Here is a 22,463-nt window from a genome sequence, read left to right on the forward strand (position 1 = left end):
TCATCTTAATATTAATATAACACAACTTATACATCAGTTTGATTAGGATCATGAAAAATGGCCTCAAAAACATTAAATCAGCAGAGATGGTCATTATCACATTATAGTCTCTGTAGTGCATATCACATGTGTATGTTGTCCTCATCAATGTGATTCAATTTTCTCATCATCATAACATCATATACTTTGAATATTATACATGACGACAGTTTAGATATTGCACAATTTCTCTTAACTCTCATTTCTATAATTTTCTCATTTTGAATGAATATGGACATCATCAAGTTTCATTTTTACTCTTTAGCTGTTCAGAATGGTGACTTATCACAAGTGTACATATAGTTTTTCGGCCCCGTTCAATCCATTTGGGACTTTGGTCTTGAATCTAATTATGAGTTTTGATTCTAGGCGTCTCAGTTTTTGCAGACAATTTCCTCCCCTTTCATGTTCAGGCACCATTGCAATCCCTGAGTATCTTATCTTTAGCCATGTCTTATTCTTGTGTGTCATCATGTGTTTCGCTATAGCATAGGCCTGGTCTTTGTTTTGTATGGCTCTGATGTGCTCTAGCATTCGTTTTTTAAGAGCACAAATAGTCGAGCCTAATTTTGTTGATTTCACGGATCGACGGTGTTGGATTGATTGGCGGCTTGGTTCGGCCGCGGTGAGCGACGCACCGCTGAGCAGCGCCATTACTGGGGAAATCGAGCCATGGAGTTGTGATATATATATATATATATATATATATATATATATATATATAGATATATAGATATATAGATATAGATATATGTGTGTGTGTGCATATATGTGTGTGTGTTTGTGCGTATATATAGATATATGTGTGTGTATACTTTTTTTTCCAACATTCTGTCACTATTTCTTCAATGTTCCTTATTCCAAAAGTTCTTTATTCCAGTTCTTCAAGCATTCCTATGCATTATTTTGCTATATCAGTCTGTTGATAGTTCCCTAAAGGGTTTGATGGTTCGAATTTCATCTTGAATGCATCCAGACAAACCTGGGTTGGGGAAGATGGGTAGTTTCTATTACTTTGTAGGCCAACTGTTGTAGAAATATCGATGTCTTACAAGCTGATGCCTGAAGTAGGGAAAACGTGGTTGGGTTTAGAATATTGTTACTTTTATTTTTAGTGGCACTTATTTTAGTATTGCCTAGATTGTCGGCCACAAAACTAGTTTTAATGTTTAACCAATATCTGGTTCCCTGGTATGCCCACACACCTGCTGGTTACCCCAGAGGCGCAGCTCCTACTAAGCAGCAAGAAGACACCAGAGACGACTGGTGTACAGTACCTCTCAAAGCAATGTGATCTGCATTAAATATATGCCGCAGCTATGTGAAGGGCTGACATGAAGAAATGGCTTCCAAGAATGTTTCCATTTCAGATTTTAAAATGTACTTGGCTCCGTTCTAGCTGATCAGCAGCAGCAAATGCAAGTAGGGTCGCGAATTTGCTGGCAGCCTGTGTGCACTTTATTGCAGTGTAGAGGGTAGTCACTCGGAATACGAATAAACAATCAGCAGTTGAGGCATGTCTGTGAACGCCTCGGACTACTGCCAAAGGGTGGCAGGGCACAGACAGTAGTACTGGTGCAATTAGATCAGCGCTCCAGAAAGAGGAAGTACAGGCGTTTAATCTTTAATTCCCGTAATTTTCCTGAATTTGTTTCAGCGTGTGATTGTCATTACATGTTGATTCAAAAGCGGTAGTTTGGTTGTGTGTCTGTCCTCTTGCAATGGGTTGAAGCGTGTAAGATCTGTTTGTCGTGCTCTCGCATTCTGCGCAATTTAGCTTCTTGGCAAGTTGATGATGATGTGCATTTGATTGTAATTCCTTTACACAATCATTTACATGTGTGTTTGAAGTCATTTTGTGTTTTGTGTTGCAGGTCTGAAAAGTCATGAGAAAGTATCTACTGGCACTTCTCTTTGGTGCTGTCATTTTACATTTCTTGCTGCACTACATTGTTCAAATGTCAAAAAGCAACTGGTAAGTCTTCTGAATTGAAGTTTTCAGTTGTATTATGATTGTGTTGACGATGATGTCTGCTTTGTTACCTTTTTGGTAATTGTGTCGTTTTTTTCATTTAGGATGCTTACACGTTAATGAGTAAGAAAATATTTCTTCCTCGCTGTGTTATGTGTATGTCAGCAGTCGTATACCCTATGAAAGTAATACAGGGTAAATAGATATAGATGCATTATGCAATTAAATGGTAAGGCTGTGCAATCCAATCCACATGCTTTGAAGGAAAACAGCAGCTCAAAATAAAAGGCCAGCTTGCCATAACCATGAAGCGGTCGTATGCGCAACCACACCATCCTCAACCATACATGCATGAACAACGCGGTCTTAACCGCGCCTTACCCACGCATGCCGTTACCTCGCATGCCTTTACCACAAATTTAGTTGTAATGGCATGAGTGGTAAAGATATGGGTAGTTAAGATTCTGTTCTAGTCCCCTCCCTCAGTTCTAAAACCCCGCCACTTGCCCTGAGTACGACCCCGACCCCAGCCCTAAAAACACCCCATCCACTACCCGGACTCTTAAAAGCAGACCCCAGCCCTAACCAGCTTTGGAAATGCAATAGGTCTCGCATTTGATTATGTTAGAGCTATTGGTGTTGTAAATGACAATGTTCTGTTTTGGTTTTTCAAACATAAATAGAAGGCATTGTCATTTGCAATGCCAATAGCTTAAACTCTCGCAAATGCGAGACCTATTGCATTGCAAATGCTTGATTTTTTTACTTTCCATCATACTGCACAGCAGCCGCGCTGCGCACAACATGACTGAAAACATTGACAAAGTCAAGAGCTGTGTCGTAGGTGAGACCTATTGCTATAGGAATGTACGGTAAGTATCCAACCAGCCAACAAGACCGCCAGTTTTTCAGGGATATGTACCACCCTGTGCCTTAAATCAACCCCTCCACCTTTGTGTGCACGTGCTTACAAGGGGCATGGTCATGCATGCAGCGTGTTCCCCAAGCTGAGTGCAACAAGACTCGGATGACACCATAACATAGAACACTATCACACACACCCCACCCCACAACAAGGCAGGAGCCAAACCAGGATACAATTGGGTGATTCTTTGTCTGACCTCCCAGTTTTTCAACCATTCCTTCCATCCCACTCAAGACTTCACCTACCCAAAATACAGACATGAGGGACGTGAAGTTGCCACCTTAAAAGTCAACTGCAGGCAAGGACAGATTGAAAACTACCCAGGGGTATTTTGACCTCCCTGGAGAATTTGATTTTCCTCTCAGTCACATCTATGAAGTTTTGTTTGTGACTTTGACCTCTAAAAAGCAAAGTCTACACAGTGCAGAGGCCTCAGGTCTCCTTTAGTTGGGCAGGAAACAGAAGCACAGGCACTGCATTACTAGCACATACTAACTCGCTGGTATAGTGTCCTTTATTGTAGGTGTCTTCTTACTGCAGTAAAGTGCAGGAGCGTGTTTACTTCTTGAGTGCTTGGACGGTAAGGCAATCATTTCCACCTTTACTTGTAGAAGTACATCTCATCATTCGCCAAAAGGTTTAGGGGGCTCCTCCACGCACAGGGCTGAAGCCAGTCTTTTTCCTGGCCACGGGTTGGCACAACGCTATGCATAGAGTTAACATGGGGGGGGGGGAAAAACGTGTTCACCCACAGGTCAGTGCTAATGCTGGTAGAAAATGTTCGAGCAAGATAATTACCACATGGAAAGAGAATGGCAAAGATACAAGGGGTATAGAACTAATTTAAATTAGGCAGGAAAGGAGAAAGGCTGGTTTAAACCAAGAAATGAAATACATTAAGATTGGGATAAGAAATTAGAAGGGGCAGTGATGTTTGTGAGGAGAAAAATCTATAAGGCGTCAACACAGAAAACTAATCGGGAGCGGAAAAGAGGAAGGAGAGGTGAAAAAGCGGAAAAATAATGAGGAAAAGTGTTGTCAAAAGAATCACAAGAAAGACAGTAGGTGCAGGAGAGAGTAAGCCGCGTGAGGGGTATTGAGCAAGTAAGAGCTATGGAGGGGTATAGGCACTTATTAAATATTCCGGTAACAGGAGCCGTGCAGCCAGCCACGTCCTGGAGGGGTGATACCACGTGGTTTCTAATCCCGGCATCTATACACCACCTAGATAATATGATCTTGGACAAATAACTTTGTTTCCCTCTGCCTTTGTTCCCTCATCTGCCTAAGATAGGAACTTTTAGAAGCAGGTTGGAATTCGGTATCCTCCTTCGCCAATTTTCCACGGCACAGGCAGGTTTTACTCCTCGGTGGAATACCACACCTCAAAGTAATAAGGGACCATGGCGAGGAAGACTAGGATCACACAAATGTATTTGTTTGTAAAAGAAAAAACACAGAGAGGGAACCAGGCTGCCCAGGTTGCATGGATTCATGGGAGGACCCATTGTTCGTTCCAGGCGCTGGGCTTTAAACAAAAGTATAAAGGCAGGTGCTTAGTTTAGCAGTCGAATTGCAGGCTTGGATACAAACAGGTCCAAGTTTCAAATCCAAAACACTGGACAGTTCCACATTGTGTGACTCCAGGCACGTCACATTTTCCCCCTATTCATTGGTTTCAATATTTTACAAAGAGTCGTAATACCTAAAACCAAATAAGAAATTGTGTTCTTTAAGAAATGTAATTAATTCTATAAACTCGTTTACTAAGTTGTTCAGTAGCCCGAGCTGCACAATAAGTTGTATAATAAATTGCTTTTATTATTGTGTATCTTTTAGACGCGTATCTATGGTATGTATGGCAATCACGAGATTGAATGTAAGAATGAATTAATACATGCCATAGTTTGCAGAGTGCAGTGTGTAGCTGATGGAAGTGAGGGGCGTGGATAGGCCCCTCACTTCCTATAGCGCTTGTCCCTATCGTCTGACTTTTCAGATTCCTGGTTTCCTGCACTGCCAGTGTGTGGGTGTATGTAGAGCAGACCTGAAGGTTGCTGTGTCTTGTCTTCCACGAATAATTGACAATTGGTATAGCTATTTCACCCTCGCCCGAAAATAGGCCCTTGTTGATGTTATGACAGATGTCGCCAGGACCAATTTTGGGTACACTGTGTATGTACAGACTAGGGCTGGGCGTAGTTTGTGAAGTAGCACTATGCAAAGCTATGCAAAGTGCACTACGCGAGCTACGCGTAGCACTACGCAAACTGTGTAGTACCCTGTTCGCATTGTGCAAGATGCCGTTTTCAATGATTGCACAGTGCCGGATGCTTGCCCGCACTGTGCAATCATTGAAAATGGCATCTTGCACAGTGCGAGCTGTAGTTTTCTGCCGCTCGAGTAGGTTTTTACTCGAGCGGCAGTTTTCTCAGCGCGGACTAGTAGTTTCTCATCACCAGCAGTCATGAGCATACGCGACCACTCTCAGTGTCAGTCAGTCAGTCAGTCAGTCAGTCAAAAAAACTTTATTCGGTTGATTAAAACCATAAAAGCAGTACATGATACAGAGAAAAATATTTTTAAAAGACAATTAAATAAGTAGAGAGAAATGATTGCATTCCTACTTAAAACAAAGGAAAGGGGACGTTAATAAGAAGGGATTTGGTAGATACAGGGAACACCTAAGGATAACAGCATATAAATCTCACCAGAGTATATACTAACAATCAATTTTCATGAGTTAATAATGCGGCAGTTCTTACTTTTTTCTGTCTGGTGGCAGCTACTAAAAAACAGGCTACGCCATAAGCGACTGGCACTGAGTTCAACATCTGTAAATATAGTAATGCTGGCCGTACCTGAACGAAATTTAAAGGTTTTAAAATGGGCACAAGAATTTTTTTTCGCGGGACCAGATAGTGCTCGCACAGCATAACCAAATGCAGAGTATCCTGTGTTGAGAAACAGTTGCATGTACAAGGGGGAAAATTTTCTGGGGTACCCCAATCTGTATGCGTACCAAGGATGAGATGGATCAAATTAAATCTAAACCTTATAAGCAGAAATCGATGGTAGGGCTTTGTGACCTATTTTAAGTAGGGTTCCATCTCAGTAGTGGTGGAGAGTTGAAAAAGTAATCTGACTGTAGGTTTACTGATTTCAGCCGATTCTCTTTCGCATTCCAACAAAGATCGAAAATGTTGCTTCACCCACTTTGCATCCTCTTTTTTGAGATGTTGCGGAAGAGAGTACATTTCCGGACGCCCTAGCCTCGCACATGCCGCTCCAACATATGCCAGCCACGGGATAGTATGAGCTTTGTCAAGAGATATACAATCCTTAAGGATGCAGTGATTGAGGCCGATTTCTTCATTGGTCCAGGTTTTAATCCAGCAAAGTACTGGGGACATTTTTAGAAGATCAGTAACGTACCCCATACCTAGTTCATTATGCGTTGAATGTGTGGGGGATGATTTCGGGAGAGTCAACAGAGCCCGTATGAAGTTATTTTCGGCAATTTGTACGCCTGAGACTGGGACATAGCCCCAAATGTCTGCCCCATAGGAAGCAATTGCCAAGCATTTGGCTCTATAAATCCTGGTCATTGCTTCCATAGGTTTCGAGCCCAATTTTTTTGAGAAGCTCAGGAGTGCTGTTGTTGATCTAATTACTCCATTTTCCTTGAGTTTCATTTGTGGCTTCCAGGTTCCTCTCTCGTCAAAAGTGACACCCAGATAGCAAAAGGAGGGCACCCTTGAAATTGGTGAATTGTTGGAGCTGAAAGATCTGATCTTCATATTTTTCTTTCGCGAGCCAACGACCATAACATGGGACTTGACGGTATTAATTTTTAAATCAAGCGCTTCCATGAACTGGCCGAAATGGTCCAAAAGTTTTTGAAGCCCTATGCCAGTCCGCGCTATGAGAACAGCGTCATCCGCGTATAGGAGGACCGGAACAGGTAGGCCCCCCATACGCGGAATATCCAAGGTGGCTGAATTCAGATATTTCCCCAAGGCGTTGATGTACAGTGTAAAGAGTAGAGGGGCCAGGATGCACCCTTGTCTGACCCCTCTCCCTGATCTAAACTTTGCTGTACACCTACCGTCCCTTGATGCCCTAACCGTCGCAAACAAATTAGAGTGAAGGTCATGTAAAAAACTAACCAAAGTAGTGTCCAATCCTGAGTTGTGTAAGATGGTCCATAATTTTTCACGATTAACCAAATCAAACGCCGAGGATAGGTCCATGAATCCCAAATAAAGAAACCCCCCCTTCACCACAGTGTATTTACTAATGATTAAATGAAGGTTCAGGCATTGGTCAATTGTCCCTCTGTGTGCCCTGAACCCGTACTGCAGGTCTGAAAGGATCCCGCTCTCCTCCAGCCAATCCTCCATTCTGTGCAAAATGACTCTGCCTAAGATCTTAACGGCAGAGTCCAGCAAGGAGATTGGTCTGTAGCAGGCCGGGTCCGCCCTGTTCCCTTTCTTGAATATAGGCACAATTATGGAGGTAGACCAGGAGGATGGGAAGCCAGCTGTCGGGATAGCATTGAAAACGTTAGATAGAATTTTGGACCAGAATTGTGGGTACTGTATATAGAGGTCTGCTGGTACCCCATCAGGGCCCGGGGCCTTATGTTTGTTGGTCTCTCTAATCGCCCTTTCAACTTCCATGGTGTTAAAATCCATGACCAGATTGGTATGGTCGTGGGTTTTGTCAATTGAGGCAGGGGCTGTAGACTCATAGATTTTGCCAAAATGGGCTAGCCATCTGTTATCTTCTATGACACAGTCTAAATCCGTTTGCCCGTTGTCGGGAAAAAAAGGGCTGATTTACAATGGCCCAAAACTTTTTGCTGTCTCTCAGGACTTCCACAGATAGTAGGCTATTCCATGCTTCCTCCTTAATTTGACTTTTACGATTTTGGGTTATGGTTTTATATTCCCTCCTTAATTTGGCCACTAAGGACTTATCTCTGGGTTTTTGTTTGATGGCTTTCATCAGAGCACTATGAACCCTCGAACATTCCTTGTTGAACCATTTATGGGTCTTTATATTCCCTTGCCCAACCGACCTTCGTTTCAAGTTCTTACTAATCCTGGAGCAGATGTCTTCGAAGGCTATCAAGACCCTAGGGCCCTCTGCAGTTGCACTCTCAGCGAGAAACCTGACCTCCCCGCATTGAGAATCTCGCCGGGAGGTTTATTTTTCAGTCTCGTGATCGGCAAATTGATGTTGCTGATCGCGAACATGGAAAAAATCTCGCCGGGATGCCATTTTGCTTGCTTGCGGTCGCCAACTTGACGTTGAGGACCACGAGCAAGCAAAAAAAGACCGCTGCACTATGCTACGCTACGCGCATTTGCACTGTGCTACGTGCAGTTCGCGTAGTGCGAAGTAGCGCAAACTTTGCAAACTACGCTAGCGTAGTGTAGTGCTTTGCCCAGGGTTAGTACAGACTACTCTGCGGATAACACTACGGTTAACCATTGGTGCTGCAGGTGCATCGGGGGCCAGAGCCCTGAGGGGTCCATTGAACCAGTGGCGTGAAGAATAATGATGGGGCTCCTTGCAGAATAGAAGGAGGATCCTGCAAGACTCTAATATCTCACACATATGCATTGACAGTTGGCTGATGGGCATCCTGAAGGGTTAGGGTTCTCTTGGTGTGTTGGAGGCCCCCTTGCGCAAGGGGCAGCTAGGGACTGTGTTACGCCCCGTACTTGATGTATTTTGTTATTAAAACTACAGGGGGAGGGATAGTTACTTTCTTACACTAGGGCTTATGACATACTGACTGTGTCACTAAACACTACAGCAAACATTACGTCAGGAATGTCAAACAAGCCTTTCAGTGGTAAAAAATGCAAGGTTATCTTTTCAGTCACGCAGTGTTTGAGGTCTCGCCAGAGCCAGCACATGCTCTGGTTTGGTGAGACATTTAGTGAGTGGGCTTTAGAAATCGGACCACAAGCTTTTGCGTGTGGCCTAAAGGCTGCGGTTACGTGCGCGGTTACGCGCACAGCCGCCATCTGGATTTTCTATCTCTTCCTCATTTAGCGCAACGCTCAAACACTTCGCTCGCGGGCACCCTTAAAGCGTGTGCACCATATGGGCCTTTATTCGTTGCTCTTGCAGGCGCGCGCTCACCACTCGCAGGCTCACCTCCTGCTCCCCCTCTCAGTCAATAGTTAACATTCGCGGCTGCGGGCCGTGCTTGTGTTTTCTTTTTCTTTTAACTAGAGCTCGTTTTCCAGTTGCGGCGCCTGCTTCACGCCATCCATGCTAGTTTGATATAATGTTATTTTACTCCGGCCGCTTTCGCAGTGTGGCTGCTTCCTCCTCTGTAGCCTTGGCGCGGGCCGGCTGGTGCTGCTGCTGTTCCCCTCCTCCCGGCACCCTCAGTAGTCCTGTGTACAGCTGCTGCTCTGGTCTCCTCCCCTTGTCCTCTCCAGTCACTGGTTGCACGCTCTGCCTGTGCTACTGCTTTCCTTTCCACCCACTCCTTAACTTTACTCTGAGGCGGGTTCTCCTTTTGTTAATTTTGTGCTGGATCTAGATCGTGTTCGCATGGTGACTCATACTTTACTAAGACTTTGTTTAGAAACTAGTGCCCTCTCCACCATGTCCCAAAACTAACTTCACAAATGTTGCACAAAATGCAAAACCCTACTTTACTGAGACTTTGCCGGTAGACCCTCAATTTATTTTCACTTTTGTTTTTTGGAGGACTTTGTTAAAATATCTGTTTACACAGCTATTGTTTAATGCTGCGATGTCATGTAACCTCAGATTACATGACATCACCGATATGCAGTGTCCCCCGGCCAACGCATGCGCAATCGTGGCCCTCCCTCACGGTGAGCAGCTAGCTGCAGCACCGCGAGGCACTGCGGCCCCGCCCCCAACACACACCTCCTGGCGGGGCTTATGAACATGGAACACCACTGTTCCGATGCATTCGGCCCAGGATTGAATCGGCTTATGACAGGTAAGCGGGCTCCTCAGCGGAGCTCCAACATAGACGTGCACAGGTCCCAGACACGTGTTGTCGGTAACCGTAAGAGCACCTATGGACACGGGAACCTATTCCCGAGTGATCCATTAGTTTTTACGCTGGGGTCGACACGGGGGTGTAAGAGCTGGTCCGCGAGTCCCGTTCTTTCGTTCTTTTCTGTTGACATATGTTCCGATACATATACCCCAATGAGTCGCCAGATTGTACTTGGGGTTTTTGATATTAGCTTTTTACAGCCACGATGTTTACTCATCAGTATTTAACCCATAGATTTAGCGTCCCTCGTGACACGGGCTGTTCTCAGTATCCAGTTTGAGCAGTCTGTCTAACATCATTTTGAACCTCTTTAACACACATGTGCGCACCTCGGACCCAATCTCCACCGTGCACAAGGGATTCCACGGATAGCAGGTTTGCTGCTATATTTGTCTTTCACCAACCCCCATGAATTTCAAGGGCTCCGCTTAATTAGGGAGTAACACTAGGGCATAATTTAGTAGGTCCCATTCACTTCTCCTATTGCTTTTAGATGGTGTGACTGATCTACACCGCCAACCATTGATCCAAGACGTCGTTACCAAGCACGACCCGGACCTCTAGTTCCTCACGGAGGAGGACACTAAGTAAGTGTCCTTGCCACACCAGACACTCTCTCATAATAGGATGTCCTACATTATCCTTCCTAATGGGCATTTTTACCCACAGAATCAAGATAGCGGCGCAAGTCTCCAACTTAGCTGGGACGTTAGCAGCGTCAAAACCAAAGTAGGTACACATGGATGTGGGTCATTCATTGGCACCCTTCGGTTAACAAACAACTAAGTGATATCCGTATCTATTCCCATAGGTGCTCACAACCCTCACAGTCCTGATGAAGACCCCAGAATGAGGAATAACTTGCCCTTACCACGGGGGTCGAAACGTCGACAACATACACGCTAAAATTACAAATAGCCATCGATGGCTCACGTGTAATGTTTCATAGGGAACCTTGTGATCTATTTGAGACTGGAAAAGTTCTTAGATTGATTTTGAATTGTTTACAGGACACAATTCCTTTTCTTTGTCCCTTAACCTATTCCAATCACACCCTACCCTACCTTTCTAAACCCCTTTCTTTTGCACCCACGGAGCACTATAATATGTGATTACTATATGAATTATGTTAGAAATTACACTGTATTTGATGAAATGAGATATATCATATGTGAATGAAATTAACAATATTGCATACAGCTGAATTAAAATTCAGTTCTTTATTTTCCTTTACTTGTGTACCTCATTAATTATTTATTGCAAAGTAATTTATATGATATGTTGTATCGCCGACCACTTTTCTGCATTTACACTATGACCCAGGTCGGTTAGTATCTAGGGGTTACCCCGTTATTACTTACCACTGAAATACAAACAAGGCATGATCACGGTTTTACTTCCTCGTAGGCAACAGGACAGTATCGGTCACTGCAAATATTCAATTCGATACAGCAATAACATTTACATTTTGTAAGCACTAATCAGAAGAACCCTGAAAATACAGTCCTACGAACGTGATTTGAACTATTTCTAACTTTAGGCTCCACAGCAGTGAGCCAAGTAACTAGCACACAGGGCTTGAAAAGTGCCCTTGCTTGTTTGAGCAGCGAGCAACCAAGGTAACTTACTTTTTTTTTTTTTTACCGTACTCAAAGCCCTGAACAGCTTTCCACGGATAAACATTAGCAAAATCAATAGTTCTCGCCTATGTGCGAGCTATTGGCTTTGCCGTGTTGTAGAGTAGCGTGTCAGAGTGCAGCATGACTAAAAGTTTTTTTTTTTATTGCTTATAAAAGTTATTTTAAAAAACCCTGCTATGATGAGGGCAGCTAAAAACATATTACATCATTAAACTGATTAGAAATGTGCATTTTGTATCCTTAGCCGTGATTTTGCATACGTCTTGCGGAGGTACAATTTAGAGCACTGGAATGTTGCAATGGACTCAGAGGGGGTTAAAATTAAACGTTTTTTCCAGGCCCCTTTCACAGCCCCATCACACCCCTTCCCCTCACAACAAAGTGAAGCAGTAGCTACTGTCAAAATGGTACATTTCAAAAGGCACTAAAGGCACTGAAATCAAGGTGCTAATGCAAGTAGCCAAATCTCATTAGACAACACATATGGAGAGAGGCAGAGATGATATTCTTTCTATATACATATATTCAGTTCCGGCTTGAGCGCTGGTGGTGCAACAATCTTTTTGGGCGCCCCCACCCACATTCCCTCACTTCCACCCGTAAAAAAGCATTGGCATAGCCAATAGGTCTCACCTTTGGGACCTCATAAATATTTAGTTATGCAGCACAATATCCTTACTGCAACAACATTAACTGTTGCAAGGCTAAACACTTATAAGGTCACAAAGGCGAGACCTATTGGCTATGCCAATGCTTGTTTTATTTACTTTTCGTTTCAAAAGCAGTCAGTGGGGCGTTCGGATAATTGATGTCACATTAGCAGCTCTGAATGCGCCGCACGTGCATAAGCAGTGTGTGAGTACAGTATGGCCTTGCAATGTTAATTAACCCCTTCCAACACACACACTGATAATTTAGGTTGCACCGTTCAATACAAATATCAGAAAAAGCTCATATAAGGCATACCCTACCACCACCACCAGAGGGCACTTTGAATGTATGACAGAATAAGTACAAAAATCTATGTGTTTACGTATATTTACAAAGCATAGCTAAAGTGACTTCAGTTTAAATTGTTGAATGACCAGCTCGAGAGCCAATGCACTGGCATGGGGCAGGCCATCTACAGGATGTTTGAAGAAACAAATACACAAAGACAACAAGACGTTAGCAGAACCCCCGTACAGGTGTAAAAGCGTGTGAAGTGGCAGAGTCAGGGCCAAGCGATAGGCATGGGCAGCGTGGGCAGCTGCCCAGGGCCTCATACTTAGCCCACCTGCATGGGACCCGCACCGATGCGTGTCCTGTTGTTTCACTGCTGAAACACTAAAAGAAAGGGGTCTTCTTACAATTAGGGTCCATGGGAGTGGTCCCCCTCTCCGGGCCTCTCAGGGATGGTGTCTGGAGGGGAGTGAGACTCTTCCTCTTGTCCCAAATGTAAGGAGGCCATTCAGAGACACTGCAGGAGGCCCATTGTCCAGCCTTTTAGCGCCCCCACAGTTTTAACTTTTAGCCCACAAGCGATTCTCACATCTATCGGGCTGAAGGTGTGAGAATTGCTTGTGGGCTGAAAGTTAACACTGTGAAGGCGCTAAAATGCTGGACAATGGGCCTCCTACAGTGTCTCTGAATGGTCTCCTTGCAAGGGATCACTTGTGTAAATTAGAGGGGCCTCGCACATTTCTTTTTGGCCCAGGGCCTCGCAAATCCTAGAACCTGCCCTGGGCAGAGTAGATACCTGGGTGCAATGGTAATGTTTGCTGACCCTTCACACTAAAAGGCTGGATGACATAGTCCCATCATTCTAACCGACTGGGCTCCACGGGCTCCTGTTGACATTGTGTAATCTTAATCACAAATTCATTACTTCCTGTGAAATTCTACCTTGGTTTCATTTCACTTTCTCTAACCCAGTAGGTTTGTCATGTATTTACCTTGCCTATATGCCTGGTCTTTCTAAATGAACTAAAAGTTTGTCGATCTTCTTGTTCTGCTTCCGTGTTCACACAGCACCGTGAGGTTGAGAGCTTCTGGGTCAGATCTCTTTATGGAGCTATTGTGCTGTTTACTTTTTGGTTCCATCTACCAAAGGGACTGGCATCATGCTTGAATCCTGCTCACTATTGAGTTCTTAAAATACAATAAAGAACAAGTGGTGAGGGCACACACTCTGCCGGGGACATTGTACATCTCCCCCCCCCCCCCCCACCTAACGTGCAGCCGTGATTCGAGGCACACACTCACCCACCCACCCATAACCCACGTTCCCGGATAGGGCCTTACCTCACTTTAGGTCACAGACTCCTCCACAGCCAGGAAGCTAGCGATGTATGCAAAAAAAAAACAAGCGCGCCACAAAATTGAAAGCGGCACACAAGAACACCCCCTTCCCGCGGTCATGCGTTAGAGTCCTGTCCTTAAGGTGCTGAAGTTGTTCCTTCAGGACTGGATCACGGATAAGTCAGAAGACGGAGGAAAGAGAGCTACTCTGACTGTGCCGAGCGCCCAGACACAGTGGTAAAAAAAAAAGTGCTTGCCCAGTAAATAAAAGACACTGTGTAACGCCGCAGGTAAAAGAGCAAGTCTGGGTGGGCAGGGCCAAAAGGAGAGGGGGCGGTAACAAGGAGGGACTAAGAAGCCTCCTTTACAATGAAAAGCCACTGTTTACCATGAACTATGACACAAGCCAATGGGAATGAGGGGCTGGGTTTCAAGTCCCCAGTCTCAAAGTGTATCGATGACAATAAGCCTCGCAGAGCGAGGAGCGCATGCGTGCTCCAGTGCTAGGTCTGCAAGACCTAAAAATTAACCCCACTGCAGCCCTAAATAAACCCCCTAGTCCCCCGCACCAGAGCTCTAAAACCCAGCCCCCTGCCTGGAAATCGACCTACCCCCGCCCTGAGCCCTAACACCTTGACCCCAGACCTAAAAACACCCCAACTCCCCGTCCTAAGCACCAAAACTGTCCCCCAGTTGTAAATAGTACCCGATCCCTCATGCTGAAGTCCTAAAACTCGACCCTGCTCACTACCCAGCCCCCCGCTCTGAGCCCTAAAACCGGCTTTCCCGCCCTATAAAGTATTCTGATCACCCGCCCTGAGCCCTAAAATACTAAAATGTTCTTCGTCCCCAAAACTGCCAAATAAAAAAAATTGTAGTCACTAAGCCGTTCCTCATCCAGGCAGGAAGTCTCCTCCGCCCATTCGCTCCGTATCTAGAACGCTAACTACCACAAACGTCTAAACCAGGTATATACGTGGTAAAGGCATATCTGTGGTCCCACCTGCATTGTTTAGCCAAGCGTAGTTTAGGCTGCGTGGTTAAGTCGGTTTCCCCCTGAACTTTGTGGAGGAAGGAGATTCAGAGCTTTCCCTACGACGGATGCTAAACTATTCTCTGGGGACTCATTAAAATGTCATACTGCGCTGCCTCAATATTCAGATACCATTAATGAACATACTGGAGTTTATTATTAGAATACTTAACATTTACACATCTATGCATAAACGCTTGTGACTTCAGACCCATAATGAAGGTGTTGGGCTTTAATCTCATATTAGATCACTAGTGAATGCCACAATGTTGCAAATTTCTAAATCACGGATTCCCACCTTCTTTTTTGCTACCTCACCATGTTATTGCCAAAGAAGCGTCAGGTAACTACAATCACTGCTAGTGCTCACATTCTTGTGGTGCTTGGAGCCTGTGCCAACATTTGCAATAAATGTAGTGCGAGTTGGAGAATATTATGGAGAAAACAAACCTGATGATTCCAGAACCCCTGCCTTATTACCTCCTGTGCTTCAAACAATTATTCTAGACTTCTCCTTTTAGTAATGTTCCTGACGGCGTGATTGTGGTAACATGGCCAAATGCACACTTTACAACTGTTGGAGAAAATCGACTTGAGAAGTTCCATGCCTTGATACGGATCATGGTGCGTTGGACTAACTACGTAAGACGACTGCTCATAATTTGTAATAAAAAAAAAATAACTAAATATGTTTTTCGTAGGAGCCTGCCGCCACCGCTGCCTATTGACTGTGTTCCCACGTACCATTGCAGACTAGTTTTGATTCCACCTCTTTCTTTTAGCATTCAACACTTCCCATGTCCCTGCTTTCTCCCTTTTTCACAAATTTTCCTCTCTATTCCTCCTCTCACCCTTTTTTTTCCTTTCTCTTTTTTTCTGAAGGGAAGAGTTTGAGGTTGATAAATAACCACGGATCCCAAAAAGCATATGCCGGTGTCCACCAGCAGCAACCACTGGCACAACATAATAACCAGTGAAAGCAACTTGCACATAATGCAGCTGTATGAAAATGTTGAACCCATAAACTACAAGGGCGTGGTAGTGTTAACCCCTCCCATGCTGGTGACGGAACCGTTCCGTCACGCCCCTTGGGTGGGCTGTGCTGGTGACGGAACAGTTCCGTCACGGCCCGCTCGTCGCGCCTGCGCGGCGCGTTCTATTGAGCGGGCGGGGCCGTGACAGAACCGTTCCGTCACAAGCACAGCTCGCCCGAGGGGCGTGACAGAGCGGTTCCGTCACCAGCGTGGGAGCGCCGCGCCCCCCCCCCCCCCCCCCCCCCCCTTAGCACTGCGGCGGAATAGCCGCCGCAATGAAAGGGTTAAAGAAACCTTGAAACTAGACTCTCTGTTATTAATTAGAATACATTAACATAATTTCCACTTTATGGAACCAGATAATGGATTAGTTCGAAAATAAATATCACATGTGTAATTATGATGATTTAATATATGGGAATAACTTTACAAAAGGTTCCATGTGGTCATGCCAGTTGCATGAGCTATTGTGCAGTTGAGAATACATTATGGAACAAAATGTAATTTTATTGCATATATTCAATTTGCATTTTCAGCTGGAACAGTGATTAAGTGCCTTTACCACAAGTGTTTTACCTATGTGAAAGGGTGTCTGTGTACATAGGTACTTTTTGTTTGTACTCCTAGTTCAGTAAACAGTTAAGATCATCTTTGGTCCCCTCTTTTGAAAATGTTACCAATCAACTCTCAAAATTAGAGTAGATGTGGGGACACACCTTCTCATGAGGCCCATCCTTCCTGTTTCCAGACCAGTTGGAGGTTCTGCTTATGGGAAATCCATAACCAATCCCATGGATCATGGCTTATTGCCATGGTACATAATCATTGGACATCCCACCCTCCTCAGAACTTCCACTTAGTTTAGTAATTTCTTAATTCTATTCCAGTTCCATATATCCCAGAAGCCAGTTCTTTTACTTTGCCCTCCACTACAATCCAACTTATTGATCCTCTGCACTGATAATAAACATTTATGCAACTTTGGGGGGCAATCGTGTCCATTTTATACATATCTGCTGCCTGGCAAGCAGTACTAATGCAAATAGTATTTTTTTTGTCTGTTGTGTAAATGTGGTAAGCTAGCATCCTCAGTAGATTCTCTAGTGACCCCAAAGATAATTAATTTTGCGCTTACCTCAATGTCTTGGCCCATCATGTCATTTAGGACCTTACCAATATTGGACCGGAACCGCTGGAGTTGGGGACACTTCCAAAACACGTGGATGTCATTTGCTCTCTCTTCTCCACATATTGAACAGACCTTCACCTGCCAACTATTCATCTTAGTTAGCTTTTTCGGAGTCCAGTATGCTCTCTGTAGTGTGAAGAGATGATTTTTTTTGAGCGGTGCAGATTTTGTTGTATACCATAATGTAGCCATAGATACTTGCCATAGACTGCGTACGTCCCGCGTCGGCAGGTCTCACTCCCAAAGCTCCGTATGCAGTGTGAAGTCTTCCTCTCCAGCTTGAGTCATAGACCAGTACCATTTAGACACTTTTTTCTTTAGTGGGCCTCTTTGTAGTTCCTCCTCTAATTTTCTGTTGCCACTTCTTTCCTCAAGTTCTTGACCCAACTTGTCAATTGTTGGTATTTAAACACGGGGCCCGGAGCAATGGCAGGACAGGCGCTAGGTGCACTGCCTCCCTGGCATCAGAGCAACGAGGTGCTCTGCCATCCCCGAAAGCACAAGCCCCGTCATTCAGGGGTCTTTCACCTCTGAATCACTCAACCTGTGGCGTCTAACTGCTTCTAGTTACTAGCTTGTAAACCACTGAACCAGACTTGCAGTAGTGCTAAAAGTACCCAATTTATATTTCTTTGGTCCTGATGAAGTGCCACCAGACCCGCTAGCGGCTAATCTGGCATGAAACACGTCGACCCTATGCACCGCACAAGCCCTATAGGAACATTATATCCAGTTGGAGAAGATTATTTTTAATTAGGCTAGTGCCCCCTGGGAATAAATACATTTAGTTAGGATGGCCCTAGACCTATTTTAAACCCAATCACTCACTCACTGCACTACCAAGCCTACACACCACTACCAAGCCAACATACCCTCACTCACCCTACGGGCATTTGAGCGCCGGCCGACAAGGAGCAAGGCCGCCCAATGATGAAGCATGACAACCTTCGGGTGTGTGAGGGCACTTTTTTAGAAAAGACCTGTCTTCCCTACGCTTAGGAACTGCACACCCCTTGTATTCCCTACTACTGCCTTGGAGCATGTGTGCAGGACCTGCTTAAATATAGCTCCTGGTACCTCTTATTCAAAACAGTATTTAAACTTTGACAGGTTACCTCCAACCCTTACTGACCGGGATTCCCAGCCTATTCTAGCTCCTTCTACCAACTGTCCCCACTTCACTATCCCTGCCTCTTTCAAGGGAGTGGATAGTTTATCTCAAAGGCATTTTGGAGTTCCTGGGGATTCACAAAGTGAGGCGTAGGTGCTATAATGTGCAATCTTTAATGATCTTCTAATATGATACCACAGTTTACAAGCTGATAGTAGCGTCTTAGGCATGATTTTTTGAAAGTATTTAGGGTGCCCAAATTTATAAAGAAAGAAGCTTTCTTCTATCTCTGCTTGCAGGTGTAATGGATGAGCAGAGTGTTCCTTAAACAGTGAATTAATAATTTTAAATTGGAATAGCCGCCTATATAGGTGGAGATCCGGACTTGCAATTCCTCCATTTTTTTTCTCCTGCTCAACTTTTTTCACGCTGTTCTTACCCCTCTGGCTGCCCAGATAAAACTGTTCAGTTAGCCTTGTAGCTTTTTAATCCAGTCCGATTTAAATTCTAGCAGTATGGTGTTAAAGATGTAGGTGAATTTGGGAAGTATTGACATCTTTATAGCATTAGATGTCCCCATAAAAGATAGTGGTAGACCAGCCCATGCTTTTAATAGCTCTCTCATCCCGCCATCTTTGTATTAAAATTTACTTGAGCTAATTCCTCAGTTTTTCGTCACCATTACCGCTAGATGTCTTATCCTGTCCTTTGACTGGGTTTTGTGAGTCGTTCCATTCCATAATTTCAGGTTTTTTTTGGTGATTAATTTGATAGCCTAAAACTTCCCCAAATCTTTCCAAAATGTCTCTAATCTTTGGTAGTGATGTCGCTAATACGCTTGTGAAGATCATTAGGTCATCAGCATATAATGCCACTTTTTTCTGCCAGCCTTAGAACTGAAAGGGGATAATCTCTAGACAGGCCCTGATTACATTAGCTAAAGGTTCTATATATAAATAAAAAAGCAACAGTGAGAGTGGACATCCCTGCCGGGTATCTCTTTTAATGCTGATCTCCTTTAAGTTTCAGTTTACCAACATCTTTGCAATGGGGCTTTTATACATACAGCTCACCACCATTGAGAATCTTCCATCCTAACCCATAGTAGTTAACATTTTGCAGAAAAAGCCAGTTGACTCGATCGAAAATTTTAGCTTCTTTGAAGGTAAGTACTGAGAGGGGAATTTTTCCTTGCATGGCCAAGTCTATTGCTCCAATGAGTTCCTGGGTTAATTCATGCAGCTGTCTTCCTCTTATAAACCCTTTCTTGCCCCTATGTACCAGAAAGCTTATCCTCTTACCCAGTCATCAGGCCAGTATCTCTATACATATTTTATAGTCACTATTTAATAGTGATATAGGCTAGTACTATTCACAGCCTGTTGGGACCTTCCCTGGCTTCAATAATATACTAATACTAGCCTCATTCCATGATTTTGGTTAAACCTATCCCTCTGATAAAATTTTATTGAACACATTAGCAAATATAGGAGCCGGAACTTACTTTAGGGCCACATACAACTTATTTGGAGCGCGTCTGAACCCACTGCCTTCCCTTTCTTTAACTTCCTTATCACCTCCTACAGTTCTTATGAAGTTATGTCAGAATTAAGAACCTCTCTATGTTCATCTTGTAGCATTGGGATTTCTAATTTCTTTAAGTAGCAATTAATTTGTTCTTCTGATATCTGTACCTCTTCTGTATAAATATTTTGGAAGACATTGGTAAAAGCTCCCTCAATCTCCCGGTCATCCATGGTAACGTTGTTCTGGTCCTCCCTTCGACTAGCTAAGATCTTGTTTCTATTTTGTTCAGTTTTCAACTTCCAGGCTAAGATTTTCCCACTACCGTCTCTATATTCATAGTGCGATAGCTTACTAGCTTCCCATTTATTTCAAATTCTGACCTCTAAGATGTTTAGTAGATCATTCTGCTTCTCTTTTATATCTTCATCTAGTTTCTCTTGTTTTGGTCTGGAATCTTCACCCTCCAGTATCCTATATAATTCCTGAATTGTAGCCTCTAGCTGGCTAATTCTGTTCCCGGTGTTCCTATTCTTAGAAAAGTCCAAGCTAGACAAACTCCCCCTAATTACGGCCTTAGATGCGTCCCAGGTTATCTGAATGGGCACAGCATTTTAATTTTTGAGAAGTATTCCTCTGTCTCTAGTCTGTTTGTCCACAATTTGTTGTTCTAAAAGGAGGGTATGGGAGGAGGAGCTTCGGGGGCAACCAAGATGGCCGCGTGAGCTCGGAGCTCCGAAGACCCTCCGATCCTCCGTATTGATCCTGCTACCTATCCTGTCCCACAGTAGTGGGTATCTGTTGCTGTGCTGTTGCTCAGGTGGGGCCCGTTCTCCGATCGAAGATCCGGGTTTCCTGTGCTGAGTTACACCGTGGTGAAGATTGGTGACGACAACGCCATAACAGTCTGGCATTACGAGGGTGACGTTGGTGCTTCTACACGGTGGCAGCTCGAGAGGGTTGGAGCTGCCCCGTTCTGCGCTGGTGGCCTGATCAGATTGTCCAGCGGCCTGACGTTCCGATGAGACGGTGGAGGTGATTACTGACTTCTACCGCCTGGGAGCGGTAGTGCCGGTTAAGCCTTTCTCTGGACTGTGATACCCCCGCCGGCCATCATGGCGGGCAGGGGTGACCCGGAAAAAGGGAAGCCCCCAAGAGTCAGCAGGAAAGCTTCCCTCTCGCAGACCACCATCTCTGAACGTTTCTCCCTCCCAAAGGGTTCACCTGGTGCTTCAGGTCGTACTAAAGACACGCAGCGCGATGTGTCTCAGGAAGATGCTGAACCCACCCTCCGGGATGTTATGGGGGCCATTGCGGGCATCAAGGCCGAAATGCATAAGCAGCACAAAGTGTTGTCGCACAAGGTCGACACGTTGGCGATTGAAGTCAACCTCATCAGGGCCGACCTCGGAAAGACGAATGACAGGGTCAAGTTGCTCGACATTAAGACGTCGAGTTTGACTACTGATATGTCCGACGTGCAGTCGGAGGTTCGGGACCTGAAAGCCGCTAACACGCTGCTTGCCCGCAGGCTCGACGATTTTGAAGGACGGGCAAGGCGCCAGAACGTCCGTATTATCGGTGTGCCGGAGGGCGCCGAGGAAGACGCTGCCGACCTCTTTGTTGAGAACTTGGTGTTGAAGCACTTGGCTCCCGGTGGACTGAGCAAGTTCTTTTCGGTGGAGCGAGCGCACAGACTACCTGGTGGCCAACCGAAACTGGGAGCATCTCCGCGCCCCATCATTGCCAGACTTTTCAATTACAGGGACCGGGATGCGATCCTGCAGGCATCGAGAAGAGGTGGTCCGTTGAAGTTCCAGAATGCCGATGTGCACTTTTTCCCCGACTTCACTCAAGCGGTTCAGAAACGCCGGCAAAGTTTTATGGGCGTCAAGCGTAGGCTGAGGGAGATGGGGATGAAGTACTCTATGCTATTCCCGGCGAAGCTTCGGATAGAACATGTCGCCCGGGTGGTTTTCTTTGACTTGCCGGAGGCTGCTGGGGACTGGCTGGACACCTTGCCTCAACGTCGGAATGCCCCTGAGGATCAGTCGGAAGAGGCGTCGGGTGGTCCTGATCTTCAGGAATGAGAAATGTTTCTTCGGACTTCTTTCGGTGGATGGCCCTGCAGCTGCAATCAGTCACGGACTATTGTTTTTCTTTTTCTTTCTAATGCTGCTTTTTCAAGACTGGGGGATAACGGGGGGGGTGATAGGGTGTCTCCTTTCTCCTCGGGGGGGCTTTCCGTAGATTCGTTTTTGGGGGCGACAGGCACACTGCTGGTTGGGGGGGCTTCTTAGTCTAATGCAGGGGTGCAGGGTGGTTGGTTTGAGTGTTTTACTTATGTTTCCTCTTTTTCTTCTCTCTTGAGGCAAGGTGATTATTCTTCTGTTTACTATGTTGCGGTAGCTGCATTCTGGGGGTGGAGGTTGGGACGGTGCTTCTTTGATGATGGGGGTAAGACGCTAAATGTATTGAGTTGGAATGTGAATGGGCTGGGGGATCGCATTAAACGTGGGGTGGTACTGCAGATGTTTAAGCGGTGTGTACCCAATGTCATTTTGCTACAGGAGACGCATCTCATTGGTAATACGTGCCACGCACTCAATAGGAAAGGGTTTAAGATGGTGGCTCACTCGGGGTTCTCTTCGGG

At 45.0% G+C, this 22,463-nt stretch overlaps 1 protein-coding gene across 13 annotated transcripts in view; it reads left to right on the forward strand.

Moving 5' to 3' along the window:
* Positions 1-22,463, forward strand: part of ST3GAL6 (ST3 beta-galactoside alpha-2,3-sialyltransferase 6) — a 614,303-nt gene that overhangs the window by 330,594 nt on the left and 261,246 nt on the right. For all 13 annotated transcript variants that reach the window (XM_086934432.1, XM_086934442.1, XM_086934439.1 and 10 more), the window contains one exon: positions 1,914-2,014. In XM_086934432.1, the coding sequence (XP_086790558.1) occupies positions 1,926-2,014 (89 nt within the window). In that variant the 5' untranslated portion in view covers positions 1,914-1,925. The remainder of the gene's footprint in view (positions 1-1,913; positions 2,015-22,463) is intronic.

The sequence above is a fragment of the Lissotriton vulgaris genome, chromosome 8, assembly GCF_964263255.1.
Source record: "Lissotriton vulgaris chromosome 8, aLisVul1.2, whole genome shotgun sequence".
NCBI classification, from domain to species: domain Eukaryota; kingdom Metazoa; phylum Chordata; class Amphibia; order Caudata; family Salamandridae; genus Lissotriton; species Lissotriton vulgaris.